The 23657-nt window shown below is 44.4% G+C and overlaps 2 protein-coding genes across 5 annotated transcripts in view; both read right to left on the reverse strand.

The window, feature by feature from the left end:
• Nucleotides 1–9810, reverse strand: part of GALNT17 (polypeptide N-acetylgalactosaminyltransferase 17) — a 402097-nt gene extending 392287 nt beyond the window's left edge. The window contains exons 1-2 of the mRNA XM_064166627.1: nucleotides 9537–9810; nucleotides 645–714 (exon numbers count right to left, since the gene is read on the reverse strand). The gene's annotated coding sequence lies outside the window, so the exon portion shown is untranslated. The remainder of the gene's footprint in view (nucleotides 1–644; nucleotides 715–9536) is intronic.
• Nucleotides 9811–12332: 2522 nt separating this feature from the next.
• The window catches only part of AUTS2 (activator of transcription and developmental regulator AUTS2), an 839198-nt gene continuing 827873 nt past the window's right edge, over nucleotides 12333–23657 (reverse strand). For all 4 annotated transcript variants that reach the window (XM_064166624.1, XM_064166623.1, XM_064166622.1 and 1 more), the window contains 3 exons: nucleotides 21910–21993; nucleotides 20802–21024; nucleotides 12333–15918 (listed from right to left, as the gene is read on the reverse strand). In XM_064166624.1, coding sequence (XP_064022694.1) covers nucleotides 14679–15918; nucleotides 20802–21024; nucleotides 21910–21993 — 1547 coding nt within the window. In that variant the 3' untranslated portion in view covers nucleotides 12333–14678. The remainder of the gene's footprint in view (nucleotides 15919–20801; nucleotides 21025–21909; nucleotides 21994–23657) is intronic.

Below are 23657 nucleotides of genomic sequence, written 5' to 3' on the forward strand. Positions count from 1 at the left end.
TCAGATTCCAAAGAAAAATAACTTCATTAGAAACTACTTTGGGTTCCTCTAGACTGAAATGTGTCAGTATTTTGGAAACCTGAAAGTCCAGATACTGCAAAGACCCAGTTATTGACTTAATAGCCTTGAGAAGCTTGGTCTGAAAATCTGGAGCAAAATGAAGATACAGAGAGAGCTGAATCTCAAAGCTGGTATGGTCCCAGCTCCCTGTTTACTCTGTTGGTGAACAGTCTCAGAGCGTAGCTGTGCTGTGACTTGAGAAACCATTACTTCATTTAGGGTAGAACATTTCAAAATGACATTTCCTGTTTTGTCTTTTAAAGTTATCAGGAGAGTTTCATTCCCCACTCACAACAACAACTTTTCTTGTTCATTGTTTTCACAGCTCTACACTACAATGCAGAATATAAATGGAAAGCTTGGCTCATTTTGATATTGGGTAAACTATGTGAGCCTGCAAGTCTCTCAGTGAGCTGAAAAGACAATACAGAGCTTCAAAATCCCAGACTGGTGCCACTGCCAGACAGCCTGTTCCCTTTAGGTCCCACATTTGGAATGGGAATACAGCAGCTGTAGTGCCAGAATCAAAAGAGATGATTTTGCCATAACCTTTCCAGGAGCACCTCTAATAAATTGTTTCATACCTGTAGCAGATTTGGGATTCCTCTGATGCTCAGGAGCATAAAAGTTTATCTTCAACAGGTCTTCAGCTACCTACAGGAACATTTACAAGTTTTATCAGCTTCTGTCTGCAACACTTGCAGCTGCAGAAAACTGCATAAAAAAGCATTTTGTTTTGGAACTAAATATTCCATTATGTGCAAATCCTTCCCACTGACTTCCTTTTAGATCTCCCCATTAGACAATACCCTGTCCTTTCCTCAAAGGCATAAATACCCTCATAATACATTCTCTCCCAGGCTAGTGTCAAAGTACTGCTTTTATAGCTATATTTATAGGCTACTATTCCATATTTGCCAATATACAGGAGATCCAAAAAGCTGTCAGAACTTCTTGAAGACAGCCACAGGCCAAAATGAGAACAGCAACCCAATCTTCCTTTGTTAGAGCCAAAACTCAAGTCAAGCATTCTAGATAAAAGAAAAACCTATAGTTTTGCATTTAACCACCATCACATTTTGTCTTTTGTCCATTACAATACACATATTTGTAAGAGTCTTTTTCCCTTCTCAATGACTTAGGTGTGCAACTTGTTAGTCTTTCACTGAAATTTCACTGATGGGATCTGTCTGAAATGAATCACTAACAAAAGTAGAGTCACAGAGCTATCTTATTATTTTTCAGCTGGGGTCCCAGGTTTAGCAAAGTCTTTAATTCCCAGTGCAAAATGCTGCAGGCATTTGTACACAAGGAATTTTGGAAGTGGGGGGGGGGGGGGGGGGGGAAATCAAAGATATTGATGATTTAGCCCTTTAGTGACAGGCAAATTCAGGCAGAACTAAAGTTGTCAGAGGGACACGCAAAAAAACTAAGGTCCAGTTCAGCTCCACAGTACTCTAAGTGCCAGAATTCTTGGAAGCAATGTAAATGATCCATTAGAGATCCAACCTCTCTATGCTAGATTTATTGGGAAGAGACAGTTGTCTGTTTCATTAGACAGCCTTGGTGCCAGTCAAAGTGAAACTGACTGAGCCAAAACTGTGGAGACAGGAACCAAGTTAATGGAGTTTAGAATTTGAAGTGATATAAAACTATTGCAGCCATTACAGAATGGCTCTTAAAATATGATGCCCACTTTGACTGTAATCCCTTAAACCAAAGCATAAAACTAAATAACCTACCAAAGCAGACTTTCTGCATTGTTAATGGGTATTGGAATATATAACTGGAGGAAAAAATCCAACCCAAAACCTCAACCAAAACCACCATGAGGAAACCTCTCATATGGAATTGCTAATACTAGACATAAAAGCTTTTTACAGGTGGAAAGTGCAGGGGGAGAGTCAAACCACAGGGAAGGAAACAGATACACAAATTGTCCATATGACTTTGTTAAGGCTGCCCAGCAAGCTAGAGCAGAAATCAAACCTGAAGCCTCTGGGCCTTTGCTTTGAAACACAGTTTGAAAGCACAGTCATCTGCAGGAACAATGCACATCGTTTACCACATTGATTTACCTCCACACGACTGAAGAAAGAACCAGTTTTATCTCTAATCCCACAGTCTGGCTGTGTCCCCATGTCACCAGTGCTCGTGAGCCCTGTTGCCACACCAAACAGACATGATGTTGAGACCCACCTTAATTTTCAGTTCAGAAATACTTCTGAAGGCTACTTCTTACACCCACAGCAGAGCACCTTGCTCATCCTGGTACAGAAACAGAGTGCCTGCTGCAGTTGAGCTGCCCAACACCTGATGTCCTGCTGGCTGGCCATCCAAACCATCAGCAAAACCCAAGACTTATCAAGATTCCAGGGGAAAAAAGGTGCTTCATGAGATGGCTGGAGTCCTTGCTTCAGTATCTTCAAAGTCTTCCAACTACTCTCTGTGGCTCAGTGAGATACTTCGTTTATCCATCCAGACCCTGGCCTGGTTTAGGACAACTGAAGTAAAAGGAGAAACAAACTTCCTCTTCCTGTGAGCTTTAGCTGCAGCTGTAACCCATGAGCAGACACTGCCTGCTTTCTCCCATACTATCACCTCCCACCTGGGAGAAGCTCACCCGAAAGGCAGGCAGAACTCTGTTTGAGCATCCACCACTTCACTGTAAAGTGCTTCTGTACTGCCTGAATAAGCTGGGCAATACCTAAACCACTGGAAAAAAACCAACATGCTGCCTCAGCTGGTGAGGACCTTCCAGGATGGAATTTGAGCCAACTTTTCTCAGTCAAGCTTTTTAAAAATGAAACACAGCTTTGGTTAAGAAAAAGGGTTTTGTTCCCCACCATCTTGCTTTCTTGAGACAGAAGTGGGGAACGAAGCAGGCCGTTAGAAGCAACGAGTTAAATGTAGGTGACCAAAAAAATGAACAAAGGGAAAGAAGCTGTTAGAGGTTTCTTTCCCTCCCTTTCCCCCCTTGATTTCTGTGCTAGTTTGAAGCAGGCTAGAATGTTTTGGTGAGAAGAGCTAGATCATAGCCTGTGAAATGAAAACAATGGTGATGTCTACTCCCCTCAGAGTCTTGCTGAAGAAAGGAAAACATCAGCTAACACTCTCGACATTTTTGTCACTCTGCCTTGGGCTTCTGACTGAGCTGCAGCTCCCTAACCTCACCTTCGCTTCTTAACCTCTTGGCTGAACCCCTATTCTTCTTTAGGACTGAGGTAAGGTTGAGAGGGGCAGGGGGAAGGTGCAGGGGTGGTTGAGAGCCCCTTCTGGGGACTCAGGTTTCTGGGAGAGGAGTTGTGTTTCTGTATTACCTTTTCCCTTGTATATATCTGTCTATAGCTGTCTATACTGTAAATATCTGCTTGTATATTGTGCTAGCTGTAAATAAATAGCTTCATTCATATTCCCAGAGCCGGCTGAGTCTAGTCTGGGTGACTTCTAAAGTGGGGGGGCGGGGAACACCCAAACCATCACAATTTCCTACTTTTAATCACTTTCACACTGCTGCCTACCACGACAGTGACCTCCCCAGCGTTCCTGCCAGGCCAGGAGCTGCTGGTCCAGCTGGCTGGCAGAGCCACCAGGCCCCAGTGGCTCCTCGGGATGGCTGCCAGGGGACCAGGCGCAAGGGACAACCCCCAGAGGCGCTGGCAGAAGGCTCCTTTTGAAGGCACTAACATTGTGAAAGCTATTCGATGGTACCTGCACTTCACCCTACCTTATTTTCCATCCCCACAGGCACCGAAGGAGCCGACACGCTTTCCCCGGCCTTTACTTCGGTCTGCTCAGGGCGTCCTTCGCAATGCCTTTAGCCAAATGCCTCCCGACCCAAGCTCATCCTGACACCTTGCAGGTCCAAAAGCAAAAGCGGGGCTGCTGAGATGTGCGGAGAGCGAGGCCCAGGCGCCGGAGCTGCACTGGCGGCCCGGCACAAGAGCCCTCGGCACGCAGGTCCCCGCGGAGGGCTCCAAACCGGCTCCAACCAGCCCCAAGCAGCCCCTGGCGAGGGCTCGAGCCGCGGCTGTGCGGAGCCCCTCGCGGCCCGCAGCCCGGGTCGGTGTCTCCCCCTAGCGCCCAGACCGCGCAGCGCCGCCGCCACCTCGGCTCGGCTTTCTCACTCCTGCACTGCCCTCTGCAGCTCGACCGCCGGCCCTGCCGGTGCCCAGCAAACGGCTAACGCCGCGGAGAGCCGAGAAAAAGTGAAATAATAAAAAGATAAGGAGCTTAGAGGGGGTTCTTCCAGTCAGAGCAGACATACGTCGTTCCCTGGGACAGCAATGCTTCAGGGGCTTGGCTGCCTCAGCACCGACGCAAGGGCCCTCTGCATGCACCTGACAAGAACCTCTCTCATTTGCACATGAAAAGATGCCAGTTTCAGGGGGCACGAAGTCATACTAAAGACAATCAATGAGCTTCTGCAAGCATGGCACCAGCTGGATGTGCTTCTGCCCCCCACAGTAGCTCACTGTTGTGGTACCAGTACCGTGGAATGGAGTAAACTTCTGAGCCACCACTGTGCCTAAGAAGCAGCATCTTTTTGTTGCAGCACTGGGCACACGGTGGATTGCTCCTGCAACCCACCTGCATTGCTGAAGAGTTCTTGCAGTTCTTTATGCATGAACCTGTACAAAGTAACACCTACCTAATATGATTGATTCCTCCTACCTATTTACATATACATCAGGCAGCACTCACTGAAACATTTGTGTGTCTGTGCTTGCCTGAGTGGTCTGGGGTCTCCCAAACCTCCTCCTATCATTTTTAATGGCATCCAGAACACTTCTGATGTTTTCTCTCCCACCTTTAGTTCCTGACAAATGAAACGTCCAACAAATACTCTTCCTTAGCCACCAGTGGTTCACCTATTTGAGCTAAATCGATTAGGAGATGAAGGAAAATGGTCAACAAGAGCTAGCAACAAAACCAATGTCTTGTAACAAAACCAATATAATCCAAACGAGTGGCAAACCGTGAAAAAAAAACCCAAACACTGCAAGACTAACCGATGTAATGAGAAACTCAAGGTCTCCAGGAAAACAAAAGAAAGAAGCCTCAAAGCTTTGCTCAGTCCTGTTCTTTGAAATGCAAACAGCTCTCAGGCCTGGCCTAAGGTGGCACCACCAGGAGAGATGCGCAGTGAGCCGGGTCAGGAGGCACAGGCACACCTACACCTACCTGCCTGCCTCACTGGATTTTTGCTCAGCAGATTCTTCAAAGCAACAGATTGGTATTATTCCTGTGGTATGCAGTGATGTATTTACTGCTGCAAAGCTCCAGATGCTCTGTAAGCCCCAGTAATACAATTAAGTGGAAAATGACTCATTTAAACCCATAATGACTACCATAGCATGACTCTGCTGACAACAAACCACAATGATAGTGCTGCAAGGAGGATCATACGTGTTCATCAGAGCTGCAGCCCCCGAGTCACTGCAGAGAGCCCAGCACAGGGCAGCAGAGCAGCTGGCTGGGGGCAGGGGGAAGGAGGCTGGGGAGGGGAAGGTAGGGGGCAGGAGTGAGGAGCTCCTGTCCTTCATGGGGCACAGAAGTGCCAGCCACTGTCTCCTCAACACCACACTCCACCCTGCCACCACTGATCCACCTCACTGCTTGGCTTTGTGAGAAGTGCATTTGTGCTTCCCAGGTGAGCAGAGCTGGGCACACAGATTTCAGCTGAAGAGGTAGGGACAGCCCACCCAAAGCAGACTACAGTTCTGTCAGACCAGCAGCCCAGGGGCTCACACCATACAGGCCCTGGGAGCAGGGCTGCCACCCATTCCAGGGCACTGAATCCTACTCCGATACCAGCCGGGCTGTGCCCACAGGGCACCAGTTTGCAGGTGCTTACCGTGGCTTCTCCGGGGGACAGGCAGGTGTGGCACCTGGCTTTCTTCTGGGAAGGGACAAAGTGGCTTTACCAGGCCCACTTTGTCTCTCAGCCCGGCCAAAAAGCAGCGGGGGCCATGCCTGGTTGCCTGCTCCTCAGGCTTTGCTCTAGGATGTGCCCCTCAAGGCAAGGCAGTCCCCGGTGAGAGTCAGATCTTTTAATGCCAGCCCTCTGCTGACAAGGCGAAGATGACCACTGCAGAAAACGAAAACCCAGGGCCAAGTTATCTGCTGCCATGAAGCAGGCACTCCTGGTGGGTTTAAATAAGCCATCTCGATTTCTGCCCTCAGAAAATGTGGCATCTCTAAACGAAACAACTCTCTGGCACAGCCCTCGGCTAACCCTCTCAACAGCCAGGTAAAGGAGAAAGCTGCCTCATGCCCTCCTCAGTACTGCTGAGGCTTTGAGGAGCTGACAAACCTTACCTCATTGTCCTGGATACCCCAAAGTCCTCTTCCACCGCGCTTTGAATGGGAGAGAAAAGGTGGGGAAAAACCTGTTCCCCCCCGCCCCCGGCTGCCCTGCAGGCTTGGAGCGGGGCGGGGGAGGGAGCAAAGAGCCCTTCCCGCGCCAGGGGTGCCCCGCGCAGGTGCCCGCGCAGGTGCCGGGCTGGGCGCTGGCTGGGGTCTTCGCGCCTAGGCAGTGCTAACTCGACTCTTTGTTTAGGAAAGGTATCAATATTGGGGTGCTTCCCACCACCTCGGGGTGCCTGCCTTAGAGTTCTCCCCCGCCTGGATAGTTCCTGCAGAGAGAATCCCCTGGCGCTGCAGAGGACAAGCTCCTGAGGGACCTGCTTCGGACGGCTGGCTCCCGGCCGTACGCACTCTCTGGTGCAAGCTTAACGGTCCTGAGCAGCCTCGGCTGCCTTTTGCAAGAGAGCGAGCTGACAAGCGTCTGGATGGCCCTTTCTCTGACAGCCTTGCTCACCTCAGCTCTGCTGCCCAGCCCGATTAACAGCGGGGAAAAGCTGTGTTTATAGCTTGGCCTTTTCCATTCCCTGACTTCTAAAACAGCCAAGTTTGTCTTTTGCAAGATATTCTCAGTGAAACAGTCTGCTAATTAAACTAAATTAATTCCTGTGTGTAGTTTTGGGGGCAGGGTTTCAGGAAAATAAAATTACTCTATTTTTATATGTATATTCCTGGCTTGGCCACATTAATTCCATGCCTCCACACCACTCATACCTTAGTACTTGCTACAGAGAAGCATCTTTTATTGCCTTAACATAAGCAATGTGCTTCGCTGCTAGACTGCAGCAGCCTGCAGTTTAAACCTAACTCTCCGAAACACAGTTGCCTTTAGCTAGCTGAATGCTCTTGCTGTGGATCACTTCTAGTCCATCTCATCCAACGGGATAAAGCGAGGCCACTCCTTATTCAGCCTGATCAGTGCCTGCCGCAGCACCACTGAGCTTTCTATCCTTTCTGCAGAGGAACAGGAGAGCTCCTCACGAATCAGCCTCTCGAAGATAAGTTACAGCTACGTTCACCTTGCAAGAAACAGCAAATCCACCCTGCCAGCCCACTCCTCTTTTCAGGCTCTCTTTAACTACCCTCTTGTGGTATCTCTGAAGAACGGCAGCCTTTCCTAACAGGATGAAATAAATCCAGCTCTACTCGGCTGTTCTAACATTAACTTTGACAAAACTTCCCTTTTGGAGGGCAAGTTGCTGGTGGTTACTTTAGAGCCTGGTAGCTCTTCGGTTTTCTTTAATCAAATGAGCTTCAAATGCACTGTGTTTGCCCCAGATACACCCACGCCCTTCAAAAAGAGATCACTGGCAATCCCAGAAAGTTTATATTTGCATTTTCAGTCATCTTTAGTAAAGGAAAAAATCTAAATCCCAAGTTTTTGATGCTGATGCAATCTCCCCTACATCCAAAAAGCCAACAAACCACCACTGATTCAACAGAAACTAGTTAAGTGCTTTAAAGATGCAAATGCAAAGCAGAAGATGCATTTCATCAACATACAGTAACATTGCCTATTTGATAGGTGAAGTTTCTAATCAATGAATGTCCTTGCTTAATTATTTTCTTGTCTTGAAACACAGATGATCGTACTGGGAGTTGATGGCTAAGTGCAAGAATTTCAGCAGAGAAACAGATCCCAAAGCCAACCAAGAGAAATAAACCCTGCACTCTTGACTTTGAATACTGAGCAACAAAGCACACCTAGTGGTAAAACACAACACCTGCTCCCGATAACCAGAATGATCGCAAGCCTTTTCCACCTGGCTCAACAGTGGAGCCACTTCAATTATTCATAAGTAAGTACACCTGTTCTTCTGTGGAAAGGGCCTTAGCAAAGTTGGTAACATGCTCTGTGGTTAAAAGAGCTTGCTAAAGACAGAATAGCAAGCCAGGTATTTCTTTTGCCACCACTGACTCTGCAATTTGCCCAATTCAGGGCTTTTTCCCCTGTTGTGGGGACTAAGGCACTAACCCAGTTGCCCTGGGTGACTCAGGCAGTGGGTGGCTGGTGCTACCCTGGTAACTCAGTTTGGTGTTTCCAGCTGCACTCTAGCCATGCATAGAATGGAGATAGCAACACAGTGAAGCCTTTATTACCAGACCAGCAGAGAAAACATCAAATGCAATGATCACGATCTACAGGCAAGGTCTCATCAGAAAGCAACAAAAAAAGATGTGTGAGACTGTAAGATGCTATCATTTCATACTCCTCCTCTTGCTGTACAGACATCCCTGTGCCTGACACTGTGTGCAGTTTGCTGTGTATAATGCATGTGTTTCTAGATGCAGACAAACACAAATGAGGAGGGGCAGATTCTCTATGATCAGGAAATTATCTTTGTGATTAAATGATAATGTTATTGCAAGATACTCACACAGAAAAAGACCACACACTCCCCCTACTCTGACCAGACATATGACTGAAAGAAACCATGCTGAACACTGCCCAGCTCCATGGTAAGACCTGGAAGCCTTGCCAGCTGGGAACTTCCACCTTCTCCAAGGCCACAAGCAGTCTAAGCTCCTCCAAATAAAGACAAGGTGCAGCGAGAACACAGTCATAGACTCACAGAATCAAGCAGGTCCAAAGAGACCCCAAAATCATCCAGTCCAATCTATCACCCAGCCCTGTCCAATTAACTGGACCTTAGTACTAAATGCCTCATCCAGTCTTTGCTTGAACACCTCCAGAGACAGTGACTCCAGCACCCAATCCAGTGGCAAATTACTCTGTCTGCCCTCACCTGCAGTTCTGTTCCATCTTGGCTAGCAAAAAATATGTAGTCTTTCATAAAATGACTAAGTCACTGAGGCCTTCAGTTGCCACTCAGTTATTCAGTAGCACCAAAGGGGTTTTGCATTCTAGCAACACTGAGAAATGCTCACCTGCCCCAGCCAAGGCACCAAGCACAGCATAAGGGACAGAGCTCAGAGCTCGTCCCAAACAGCTTCACATGAAGAACAACTAGCACTGATATTTCACAATGCAAAGGAAAATGGGATAAGAGTACGAAAGGGAGGAGGTAGACCCACCTTTTATCTGCATTTATTTCCCTGAACCAGCTAAGTTAGAGGTCAGTCCCCATCTAGAGTTAAGAAATAATTACCTTCAAATGACCATTCAGGTTAGGAGCCTGCTCCAAATCACCTTCCAAAGCTACAGAAGAGCATTCCTCCAAAAGTGGCAGGCAGAGTCCAAAGAAGCAAGTTGGTTTATCCAGGTAAGGCTTAACCGAGTCACCGTGGGAGCAAAAAAAACTGTTTGAGCCTTTAGTCACTGTCTGAGCCACCACTCCTTCTTCTGTCTTGCCAGAAATGAAAGCAGTTGGCCAAGGAGCTCCTTTTTAAGTGGAACACAACGAATCATCTGTTACCTTGTTCCAGGGCCCCAGGTGGCTTTCAGCACAAGTCACCCACACCTGTGAAGCAGCAGTTAAATCACCAAGAATCATGCTAATTGTTTTACAAGGCACAGGCAAAGCAAATTAAACGACTCTCAGTAAAATCCTCCCCAACCTCCATTTGCCTGTCTTGCAGTCCAGCAAGGACTACAAATTCTCAGGAGCTCACACAGGCAAAGGTAAAAAGGATCAAAAATAGACAAGTGCCTATGGCTCTTGGAAAAAAAAAACAACTATCTGCAGCGTTTATTGCTGCCTACAATCAACTTAGTTATCACAAGACATGAAGGAACATAGCTGCAAAAAGGCAAAGTAGTACCACTAAGGTATGACTAGCAGAAAACCAGGTTAGAGCTGGGTATTTAGTAACCAAAGAATATTGAAAATTATAGAAGGGGAAAAAGCACAGCCTGAAGTGAACACTGCACCCAGGTACAAATGTTAGCACTGCTTCCAAAGAACCCTTCCCTCCTTACGCACGGCTTTAGCTGTTCTCTCTGCTGGTGATAGGAAGCTGCTAAGTGGAAAATCAACTGGAGTGTGGGAAGGTGGGAGCTGCAAAGCATAAAGCAAAGGTCCTGGGTGTTGCAAGCATAGTAGATCAGGGTTTTCTAGCATCCAAATCTCTCACACCTTACAGAATAATACCCTTATGACTTCTTTCACAGCTACAGGTGGTATTTAGCATGGTCTCACACAAACTTCATTTCTTAAATACTACCGATTCAAAGTAGAGCATTTAGAACAAAAGTCTTGCATGGGAAACTCTGCTATAAAGTTTGTCTATACTTGCAAGCTGATGTTCCTGGATCAAAGTTTTGAAAAGCAATGAATGACACCTAGAGAAGTTTAAAAGCATTCAACATTTGGTTTCATCTCTTACTACACCTTCCAGGCACATTCCCCTAAGCATCATCACTCTTATGATATCCAGACCTTCAAAGGCCACTTAAATTGTACTGGATTCAAAGGGAGTGAAATGCCTCGGTGCTTTCTGGAACTGGGAGTGAGGGTTCATTAGCTTGATTGGAAATTAAGGACCATCAGCAGGAGTGTGCTCAGCACCTGGGAGGACAAGGATCATAGTCTGTGCAATCAGATACCAAATTTCTTCCCCCTGAAGACACTGACAAAGCCGTTAGGGCTCCTATTAGAGTGCTCTGAGATGAGCCTGGAAGGTGATGGTCTCATCAGACCCTCTCTCTCACGAGGCCCCTTCAACCCTGGATCTGTGCAAGCTTGCTTCAGTAGTCTTGATCCTTCTGAGGCCATCTGTAACTGGTTCCCTTCAGAAATATGAACAGTTTCTTAATGATGTGCATCGAGCAGACAGAGATGCAGTTCCTCATGGGATACAAAAGAGACACACACCCCCCACACCCTAGTTTTGCACATTAGCTCCCATTGCTCATTCTGTACAGTTTACACACTGTTGGATTTTTAAACAGACACAGGGCTGCTTTCTCTCAGCTACAGGGTTGAAATTCAGGTAGATTTCAATTCCATCAGATTTATGTGGAGGAAAGAGTAAAGTATGGACAGAATTTCTGTCCATAGAGTAAAGTATGGAAAGGGCTGAAGAGAGGAACAAACAGAAACTCGAATATGTAGCTGCATACATTTAAGTGCTTACCAACCCAACTGGTAATTACTGAGGGAGGAGAAAGATGTCCTGACTCTTCCCCAAGACAGCAAATTTCAGCATCACACATTACCTCTGCCAAAGTAACTTGGGTCAAGGTTGTTAAATGCTTGCAACAAGCTTGTAAAAGTAAACAAACCCTTTTCAAAAGAGGATACCTTGAAAGTTGTACCACGGAGAACTAAACAATTTGCAAGACATTGACCATATTCGTGTACAAATCGTTCACAGCTGTACCTTTAGCTGATGAGAACCGGCAAAATGCTGGTGTGACCCTGCTCTGGCAGGGGGGTTTGGACTCGATGATCTTTCAAGGTCTCATCACAGGATATTAAGGGTTGGAAGGGACCCAAGGAGATCATCGAGCCCAACCCCCCTGCCAGAGCAGGACAATGCTATTTAACACAGATCACAGAGGAACACACCTAGTCAGGCTTTGAAAGTCTCATCCAACCCCTAACAGCCTGTGAAATTCTCCAAAGGGCTTGCATACAGCCACGTACTGAACTCGGAGACTACCTTGAAAGACCGACTGCTCAGTGAACACGAACTGAGGGTGTTGGCAGATTTTAAGGCACCTGGGCAAGCCAAGGACCTGTTCTCCTTTTTGTTCCTTTTTTTTCTCCCCTGGTTACTACATTAAGAGCTATTTCACAGGACCACAGGATGTTAGGAATTGGAAGGGACTCAAGGAGATCATCAAATCCAACCCCCCTGCCAGAGCAGGACAATCCTATCTAACACAGATCACAGAGGAACACATTTCTTCTAAACAAAGCCCCACTCGTTGGGAAACAAAAACCAAGTCTTTCTTCCCCATAGCAGCGCTGGGGAACTCCCCACAAAGAAGCACCTAGCAGTTTAGTTCACATTTTTTAATAACATGGCACAATTTACATTACACAAGTCTTCGCTGATGAGGAAACATGCTGAAGATTGAGAGCCGCTTCACTTTTTCTTTTCACATAGGATCTAGAAAGGACTTTATTACATACAGGATAAACAGCAAAAAGGTTTTGTATATAACAATCTCTTTACAATACTGAAAGCTACCACTACGGTTCCAGTGTACATAGTTCTTCAGGGCTGGGGTTTGGGGTTTTTTTTTGTTTTGTTTTGTATGTAATTTTCCTTTTGTTCTTTAAAAAAAAAAAAGAAAGAAAGAAAGAAAAAAAATTAAAAAAGAAAAAAAAAAAACAAACCAAAAACCACTGCACAACATCTGGAGTTCACAAAATCTGAAGCTCACAACTAAACCTTCAGTTGACTACTAAAATAGATCTCTGATCATTAGAAACAACTGTCTGTAGGTAACCTTTTTCCTTTTTTTTTTCTTTTTTTTTCCTTTTTTTATTTTTTTTTCTTTTTTTTTTTTTTTCTTTTTTTCCCCTTTTTTATTTTCTTTTTTTTTTAAATTTGTTTGTTTGGGGTTTTTTTTTGTTTTGTTTTGTTTTGCTTTTTTTCCAAAACAGGATAACAACTTCAGATAGCACTTTCATACACTAGAAGACCAATGGAACTAATTTTATTTCATACATATATTTTACAGTCCAGTAGACAAGGTATTGAATTCTCTCTGATAAAGTCATATTCTCTCCAAATATTTAGACAAGAAACTCTAGGTATTATATAAAAAAGTGTGGTATGAAAAAGACAAGATTCCAGAAGATTGATGCATATACATTTTTTTAAAGGACCATGTTCTTCTTGTTATTTCATGTCTTCTATGATAAGGGCTTCTTATTTCATGTCTTCTATGATAAGGGTACACCAAGGCTGAGGATTGATGCTTTTTGTTTTTTAAAGGACCACGTTCTTCATCTTATTTCATTGTCTTCTACGATTAGGGAACAACAAGGCTGACCTGTTAGCTATTCATAGACTTTATTACCAACTGAAATACAATAAATTGCATTATGAAATCTGCACCGGAGGTCATTCATTAAAAACTACTGATCCACAGTGAAAACATATCCATCGTTTAGAAAAGTAGTAGCTTTCTTGTAGGATTGGTTTCAATGCAGCTAAAAATCCACTTAACACACCAAAAAAAAAAAGAAAAAAAAAGGAAAAAAAAGAGGGAAAAAAAGGGGAAAATAGAGGAAAAAAATAGGAAAGAGAAAAAAAAAGAGAGGGAAAAAAAAAAGAGAAAAAAAGAAAGTGTGTGTGCAGATAAAAATGACACACTGGCAATAAACCCAGACATGAATGGCTATAAGCAGATGTTCTTTCAAGAATAGATTTGACACGTTAAGCAATGAGCTCTGGAAAATATCCAGCATTTGATTATTACTCTGTTTTTACCCCAGATTAATGTGACTGAGAACCAATCTGTCACGACTCCGAGTACCAGCGAGCGCGGATCGCTAACCCTGACGCGGCCTAAAGGGATACATGAGCTACAGTAACATCAGCGCCTGGATGCGGGGGTTCGGACGGGAAGCTACGCTTCTAATGGGCTGCTGCTTCATCAAAACAAGCGAGAGAAGTAGGGCTGCTATTATAGATGAGCTCGTTCAGGGAAAATATGACTTTAGTTATGTTGGGTGTTGAAAAAAAGGCTCCTTTGAGTTATAAAGGCTTTTGTGAAAAGCCTTAGAATTCATTGCATAGTTGAAGGGGTTTAGCTGTCTATAACAATATATGTAACACAGCATAAGCAGACTGTGTTGATCAATATTAAGTTTGCAAATAGCACAGTTTAAGAAGTATTAATGTATTATGTTACTTAATTTTATCTATTTACATTTGTACAAAGTAAAGCTTTCATCTTACCCTTTTTGCATATATGAACCATTAACCCATGAAGCAACCTTTTTTACATAAATATCTACAATTGTCTTCACTTCAAGGTCTGAAAGAGCTTTTTTTGTATGGTTGACATTGGTGGTGGTTTGTTTCTGGTCAAAGCGTTCAGGTTGATGTCTTGTTCTTCAGTTCAAAGTTTGACATTTTCTTTTAAGCTAGAAATAAAATAGAGTAGGAGACACGAGGAACATATGGAACTTGGCTAAAAGATCTGGAAAATTTCAACATAGAATATACAAAAAAAACCCATTTCAAAATCTTTGCACTCAGGTCTGTACATATGGTACAGTGGGTCACATCCCCAGTCTGTATCAACGACTAGTAAGAAGGTCCTTAGGTTATGTGCATTTACAATGCTCTGTCCCTCTCGCTCTGGTTTTTGTTTAGTCTCGCTCTGCTTATCGAGCTTCGATATCCTTGAGGGTGTGAGAAGGAGGCCTCTCTCTCATCTCTGTTGACAGAGGAGTAGTCCTTCTGGGAGACCCAGGCCGAGGTCCCAGGGTAGAAATAAGAGGTGGAGGGGCACTGAGAGCTGCTGTAGGGGGCGTTTTATTGAGGATGCCGTTTTGGTGTCCCGTCGGGGGACTGACTCTGGGGTAGTGCATGCTAGGAAGTCCTGGCGTGATGAGGCTTGGGTGAGGCAGGTGCCCATCCAAGGCGGCAGGGTGAACTGAGTGCAGGCGTGCGTGTTCGTAGTCCTCTCTGAGCATGTGCAACCGCTCCCTCTCATCCAGGTGGTTGCCCCTCTCATGCTCGCGGCGAGGGTCAACAGAGAGAGGGTGGTGGTGATGGTGGTGGTGATTGTAGTCGTGGGGTTCTCGATCCCTGAATGACCTGTCTGCTTCATATAATCTTGGCGTAGAAAGACGATGAAGGGGGTCATTCCTTAGCAAAAAGTCTCTGCCCAGGGGGTCTCTCCGATGAATATCTAGCTCTCGGTATGGATCTCTTAAGGGATCTCTCATTGGATCCCAGTGGAAGGAAGGATAGGGGAAACGTTCTCCACCAGGAATCGGGCTAATTCCCATAAAAGGGGTCATCATGCGAGTCCTGTCCAGGCCACTGATGCTGTTCATGTGATGTATGCCAGTCACACCTACAGTCATGGGCATAGACACTAAAGGACTTGGATGGACATTAGATGTAGATATAGGTGGTGGCTGATCAGATGACCTATGAGTCTGAGGTCCCTCAGGCTGCACGTCATGGTCTTCCTTTCGCTCCTCCTTCACTTTGACTTCGTTGCTTTTCTTCGGGTTATCGTACGCCGGCTCGGTCTTCCTCTCGGCCTCACGGTTTGAAGTACTGTTAGGCCTGGTGCTCTCCACAACAGGGAGCCTAGCATAGGGTGAAGGAACCCTGGGCATTTGCTTAGATTCTTCCACCACTCGGCTTTCATGGCTCAGGCCTTCCTTCTCCGAAATATAGTTGTCCTTCACCTTGTGCTCTTCAACGTTGATTTCCTTCCGCGATTCGGAGTGATCCCTCTCTCGTTCTTTGGGTTTCTCTTTTTCTCGGCCCTCGGGATTCAGATGGCTCCTGATCTGCTCATTTGAGCTGCGATTATGTCCGAGGGAGTTTACTGGATGGATAGGTGCTGGCGAAGGATGGCTGGAGTGTCTTTTCTCAATGCTCTCCCTAGAAGAACGAAGGGTAAAAATCGAGGCATGAGAAACTGCCAACAAAACAAAGCATCCAGGATGCCTGCCTTTATACTCCTTGCTTTGCAGAAAGCTACTAACATGCACCATTAAACACCAGCAGAACATCCCATGTCTGAAACTAGGCCTACTCTCTTATCTTGGCCTACAAGTAGAAAAACCCCAAAGCTGCTTTGTGAATGATGTGGTTGAGATTTCAAATGCTGAAGTCCATGGAAGGTTCCCAAGGGACTCTAGCTGTTGTACATGCATTTCTAAGGCAATGGCCTTAATTGTTTGCAAAGAAGAGAGAGAAAAATAAAAACATACTAATTTTATCCAAAAAACAAAGTGAGGCAATTAAAACCAAATGGTAACATGGTTGGTAACATTTTACCTACTCTTTCCATTAAGAATATATTTGGGAAAACAGATGGCATTTTGTTCAGCTGCACTTCATACACATTCCTAGACCTATGTACATTACTAATGCCTTACCTCACCTCTATTCTCTACAGTCTTCTGGCTCTTCAATTTACTTCAATTCAGTTTACTTCTAAAACTGAAAACAGAGCCTGACACTGACAGTCCACCTCTCTGAACAGATAGGCACCTCTCTATGTGTTCACCGACCTCATTGTGTTTTCACAGAGGTGGCCATCATGCCTAGATCATGTGCTGACTTCCTCAGCAGAGATCAGTCTACCCTAGATGCCCTTTAGAATCATACAATCAGTTAGGGTTGGAAGGGACTGCAAGGATCAGCCAGTTCCAACCCCCCTGCCATGGCCAGGGACACCCTACCCTAGATCAGGCTGCCCAGAGCCCCATCCAGTCTGGCCTTAAACACCTCCAGGCATGAGGCCTCAATCACCTCCCTGGGCAACCCATTCCAGGCTCTCACCATTCTCATGGTAAAGAACTTCCTCCTCACACCATTACTCGTGGTATCTTTGCAAAGATCTCCTCTCAGTTGCTCTTAGGATTGTCAACCCTTTCCCATTTCTAGGGCAGAGCAAGCAGAGTAAGGATGGGGCCAATGCTTCTCCCTGGCAATGCTAAGAAAGATCTTTCAAACTTATTTATGTTGCACAGAAGATTAGAGAGTTATCACCCTGCAGTGGACAAAAATCTAAATATACAAATGGATTCCATACCAATTATTTTCTTGAAGCAGTGCTGACCAGGAGTTGTTATGGGGAACACTGAGCAAAAAGCCTTTCAAGTTCAAATGAATCAATTTCATACAGCAAATCTGATTCCTCGGTTCCACTGATTTTAACTGCTCACTCATTTCATCCTATCTCTGAGATGGGAGTCTCTCCATAAAGACAGCTCCAGATACCCAGTGCTGGACTAGCACTGTTTGACAGCACTGAAATTCTGCTCCTTACCTCTACAATTTCTGCTACCTACTTCTTTGGCTGAGCTAAACTGCATTGAGATATCTACCCTTAGATACTTTTGCATGGTGAAACTGCAGAAAAAAGTACCTTTCAAAAGACAACTGTCATTATAATCATCTCCCCAGATATATCTTTTGCTGTATCTAAACTGAGTTGGTGAAACTATCATTTTATGGGACATGTCTCAGAGACTTCCAAGAGTGCAGAATTTAACTGCTAGAAAACATCTGTAATATGGTGCATTCAATCCGAGAACTGCCTGTGCTGCACTAACCACTGACTCCTTGGTATCAGGTTCTGCCTTGATTGACTGTGCCCTGACCACTATGAAAACTGTCTCTTGGCTCTCATTTCCGTCCTCTTGTTTTTCACTCAAGTTGAGGCATTTAACAGCTTCCAGATTTGGACACAGTGAGAACAGGGCAATGCACTCCAGCGAAAAACTCCTCAGCATAAAGACTCAATCCTTTTATTTTCCTGGGAAAGCACTGGCTTGTGGACAATTCTTGTTATGTATTTTGGCTAGAGAACTAGTTCAGAGGCACCTTCGATTGTTTTAGAGCTCATTGAGTCCTTTGGCTGATACTTAATCAATTTTCCAAGTAACTGATGTACTTTCTGCATGACATTTAGAGAAGATAACAAGTATTTTCTGTAACTAAAAAGAAATATATGTGCAAGCCAAATAACATATTCCTTTGCCAATTGCATCCTACTCAATTACCCCCGTGGCATTAACTCAAGAGGCTATTGATTATACAGCTCACTTAAGTGAACTTCATGTAGTTCAGTGGTCAGAGAAGGAACAACTTCTTATTAGCAGATCTGCTGAGGGCTCCTTAGGTGAATAATCTGGGAACAGCTCTAAACCTCTGTCTCTACAAAGAAGAATAGAATCAGGTTGGAAGAGACCTCCAAGATCATCTAGTCCAACCTATTACTCAGACACCATGTTCTCAAATCAACTTACTACTAAGTAAGGTATGTTTTGAGGCTGTATGCTACCCTGAAAGATACTGAGTATCTCATACAATGTACTCTGCCTTACTTGGGTTGGGGGTTTCTTAATGCTCTAGGATTACACACCCACTTACATGTCATTATGAGAATGGAATGGCTCAGTGATATTTTTTCAACAAAATAACACAGAGGCACAAACCCTACTTTTCACAATAGCTACTTTTACTGGTTTTTTTTCATCTAATACTGGTCTGGAATAAGAGAATCCTCAAAATAAAGAAAACCATCCCCCTGGAGAAAGCAGGAATTGTATCAGAGAAACTCCTCAGCTATCTCTGCACCCAGGAAAGGTTAATGGATTGTAGATTCCTGTTTTCTAAGCTATCTTGAGGGATTTCCTTATCTCAGTCTATCTAGAAGGGGGGTGTGGTACACTGGCCATATAGCTATATCCAAGAAGAGCAACCAGTGATTTCACTGCACCCCATTCTAACACCAATCTGAGACAGGGAAGAGCCAAGCTATGAAGCATCTAAGGTACCTTTACACTGCTAACAGAAGAAATCTAGATGAATGCTTTTGGCAAGGTGGCTGACAAAGCTAGACCCTTGATGATAAAATGATTTTGAGATTAAATCATACCTCCACGTGTGACTCCCAGTTAGTCCTGTTTGGGCAAATTAGCTTAAAGTAGGTAACAGAGACTGGGACCTCAACTAGAAAGCAGGGCTCCATCCTCACCCTGCTGGGTGCCACTGAAGATAAAGAATAGGAATGAGAGGCTCACAAACTACTTCAGGCATTATCTACATAGGGAGCACACCTCCAGGAAGGGATTCTCAGCATCTTCTCATACAGGCAACAGTGTGAGCATGCTGCAAAGGAGAACTCTTCAAAACCACACAGATGGATGCACGGAACACTAGATTGGTGAAAACATTGTTGTACTAAACTGGAAGCCATAATTGTGCAGAAGAATGAGGGATGAATGATGCTTACTTTTTAAGCTCTCAAACTATTGAAAATAAATATGTTCTGAGCTATGATATGGAGTTCAGGCAATGCCAAAGCAGCTTGCAAGGAAATGTTTTTTTGGAGTGGGATTTTCTTCAGCAGGATACACTTCATAAGAAAAGAGCAAAACAGCAACTGAAATAATCACAGACCTCTAAAGACTCCCCATACCATTAGTAGCTAAAATGCTTTGCCATTCAAGCCAGTTAAGTTACTCACATGCTTAAGCACTTTGCAGGACAGAATCCCCAATTTGTAGCAGCAATTTATTTCGAAGCATTAACACCAGACATGAAAATAATGAAGCTATGCTACCAAACAGAAATATTCCAAATGGAAAATGTAGGTGAAAAGATCTGTAGCTTGACTTGCTCTTCACATTTTACACCACCACAGAAAAGCTCTTAAATGGATTTCTTTTTTTTTTAGATAATATCTAATGTGTTAGCATAACTTCTTTTAGAAAAGGCTACTAATGCCTGTGTTTGGGTTAGTGACAGAGAAGTCAGAAAAGCACATCTCCTAAATAGTCCTTTACACTAAAAAATTAGACCAATAGCCATTATGTAGTAAAATAATGTGCAAACTTAACAGGAAAGCCATTAAGCCACCACTGGAAAAAAAAATAAAGCTGAAATCAGCCTCTCTACATTTTTCAAGGAAGGCATGACACTTGCTGAATGGCAAATTCTGCTGATCTGGTACTTAACTGTCAAGAGGAATTGTTATTGAGTTAACTGTATAAAGGGAACAGTCCTGACAAAAAATATATGACCAGGTTTTATTTTCCATTAACCCTTCCCAGCCTGGACATGTTAGTGTGCAAGTCCATGTACACCTGTGCCTGAAGGTGTGTAACTGCAGTGCATGTGTGTGTGGCTTTTTTTTGGGGGGGAGGGTGGGGAATTGAGGTTTCTTTAATGAGCTGCATGCACTGAAACTTACTGTGGTATTGGAGCATGACATACCTGATACACTTCAGAGTGATGTAATTTTACAACTGTTTCAGTGGTCCCTCTGGTCAGGCCATTTCTGAAGAGGGAGGTTGTGTTATTTGGTTTGTAGATAGAGCCTGATTTATGAGGTCATTTAGGTAATGGAAGGTGCAGATACGTGTCTGATGGACTTGATAATCCTTTTTTCCATCCTGTCAGGCACCTATCTACACATTAAGTCTGCAAAAGGCCTGTGACAACGTGACCCACAACGTGTGGGCCTGATTCTGTTCTCACTTGATGCTGCCTGGACTCTGGCTCCAGCAAACCTCCTTCTGATGAAGCGCAGAGCAAGTGAGAAGAGAGAGAGACGCAGGAGGGAACACCTCAGTTAGAAACCTACATCCTACACAGTGCCTCCTGTGGCAGGGCAGCCACGGCGGCAGCTCCCCAGGCGCCCCTCTGCTGAAGCTCTGATTTAACAATGTGCCAGGCTGGGAAGGGTTAAAAGCGGAACAGAGCCCCAAGCTTTGAACTAGACAATTCTTGGAAGTGTTCTTTCGTACCTTTCTTTGTCATCTTTACTAACAGATGAGTCTCGTTTATCTACATCTCTATCTCTGTCATGAGCTGCAGCAGATGAACTGCGCTCCAGCTCTCCTGGCTTCAGCCAGGGCGGAGGGGTCGGGAACGAAGGAGGAGTTCGGTGCAGTCGGTTCCAGGGCTCGTGAGGGTTGCTAAAGCTCTGCATACTGGGGCCATCCTTGTGGCCGAACATTGAGTTGGGTGCTGAAATGGTGAAGTGGAAAACAAAAAGGTTTAAGAAAAAGGTATGCTCTAGTGAAGGTACTTACCAAAAAAACTTTTACAGCACTCAGAGTTAAAATGAATACATATTATTGGGAGCTGGAAAAGGAAAGGAAATTAACAGAGATTCATTAGAGGGTCTCATTCCTAAAAAATGGGCAGGCATCTGACAGCTGTTTTAATTGGAAAGGGAAATGCTGTGGATTAAAATTGACAAGGGATGAAGTAAGATAGAAGTGGCAATGATCTTGATTCCAAATATTTTGGAGACCATTATTTTGGACTACAAATAATGGAGCTTGTTGCGTTTGATCCTGAACCAAAGCACAAGAGTAAGTGACCAGAATCATGCCAGATTTGAAGCATGGAGAAAGAGAGTGATTTTTATAAGGATGATCGTTTGTGACTGGCCAAATCTAGAGAAATGTTGATGATCCTGGACAAATAAATGCAAGTTAGTGATCTTTGCCAGGCATATGTCCTGGATTGACTGGTGAAAAAGGAAAAAAAAATGTTCCCATCCACAGCTAGGGATGCTGCACACATTAACAAGGTTTGAACATGCAACAAAACCAAAGTTCACAAACTCCTCAGACTCAACAGGTTCTGTTTTGGTTTATCTTTTCAATACTGAATGATGCAATGGTGACATTTAGCTCTACGTTCAACCCAGAATATTAGAAAAGCATTTACTGACGGCTAAAAAATGCTGTTATTTAGACAAAATTAAGTAGCTTTTCAAATCCCCATCACTTAGTGGTCTACACAATTCATAAAAGAAAGAAAACAAACCAGCAAATAGTCACCACCACTCAATGTCCTGAATTGCACAGCAAAGAAGAAGTGATAAGCAAAGAGGTTACTCACTAACTGTCGGGTTGCCGAGTCCCCCGAAGGCATTGCTGCCCACCGCGGTCAGCCCGCTGAAGGAAGCCGGTCGATTGAAAGGCTCTGCAAACCAAGAGAAACAGCTGGAGCTGGCTGGCATCTTGAGAGTGATGCTAGCAGCAGTTTGGTCTTGAGAAGACTGGGAGGGGATCTCATCAATGTATATAAATATCTGAGGGGTGGGTGTTAAGTGGATGGGGCCAATGTGCTTTCGGTGGTCAGCAGTAAGAAGACAAGCAGCAACAGCTACGAACTGGAACATAGAAGGTTTCATAGAATCATACAATCAACCAGGCTGGAAGAGACCTCCAAGCTCATCCAGTCCAACCTAGCACCAAGCCCTAGCCAATCAACTAGATCATGGCACTAAGTGTCTCATCCAGGCTTTTCTTGAACACCCCCAGGTATGGCAACTCCACCATCTTCCTGGTGGAGTTTTCACCTCAACATGAGAAGAAACTCCTTTACAGTGAGAGTGATAGAGCACTTGAACAGGCTGCCCAGAGAGGTTGTGGAGTCTCCTTCTCTGGAGACTTTCAAAACCCACTTGGATGCATTCCTGTGCAGCCTGCCCTGGGTGATCCTGCTTTGGCAGGTGGGTTGGATTAAATGATCTCTGGAGGTCCCTTCCAACCTCTAATATTCTGTGATGCTGTGAATGATGGTGAAGCATCAAGGAGATAGCAAACTGCAGTAAGCCTGTCTGAGAGCTCAGGCTGTGCCCATCAGGACTTAAAACACCATCCGCCCGCAACACAGCAATGATTGATTTTGAGGGGGTGAGACATAAACTCTCAACTTGTTTTCAGTGGTAGTACGCATGGGGCTATCTTACTAGAAAAACTTCCCCTTCAGAGGAAAACAAGATGTCAAAATGTACATGGCCTCCACTTCAGCATAAGCAGCTACTTCATTTAAAACCTGAAAACATCTCCTTTTCTATTTCCTCTTATTTTCTTCCAGTTCAGTTCCAGGTTTTTTATCAGGAAGTGTCCCTGCCTAGCAAGATTGTTATTAACTCAGGCAACTCAGCTCCTAAAGGCTTCAGGCCATATCTCCTAAACCTTAGCCAGGATATAAATACTGACATGTCATGCTGACCTGAGCACTGTGTAAATCTCTGGATAGGTATTGCTAATGCTATATGAAAACTACTGTGGGCTGAAAAAGACTGGACTAAGTTTTTGTAGTTGTTAATGCATACAGGGTATAAGTTAAGTCACATGAAGGATATTCTCTTCTCTATTTTGGAGAAGTCTAAACAATTTTGATGAAACTACCCTGATAAATACCAGCACAGAGCAAAAGAAGCACAGACCTAGTATGTTCTACAGGCAGAATGATAAAGCTACACTGTCAGTCTCCTGCATCAATTTTGTGACCCTTCCAAATTATTCTGTGTGCAAAACAGAACACCAGTTTGGAGTTTTGATCTCAGATGCTTCTCCAGGCAGTAGAACCACCACCTTATTACAACATCAGTATGTCTAGATGGGAAGTAACAACATTTGGTGACTTGGGTGGCTCCATTTTCAATGCATATTCACTAACTTTCACTAAGGCACATGTGAGGCCAGATCACAAGATATTAAGGATATCTTTCCCACTCACATGGGAAAGGAGACATCTAAGTAGGACTTAAGAAAAGAAAAACCTCTGTGAACTGAATCCTTAAACTTCAGGTGTTTCATTACACTGGTTATACACAAGACTACAGTGCAACTTAA

The sequence above is a fragment of the Pogoniulus pusillus genome, chromosome 27, assembly GCF_015220805.1.
Source record: "Pogoniulus pusillus isolate bPogPus1 chromosome 27, bPogPus1.pri, whole genome shotgun sequence".
NCBI lineage: Eukaryota > Metazoa > Chordata > Aves > Piciformes > Lybiidae > Pogoniulus > Pogoniulus pusillus.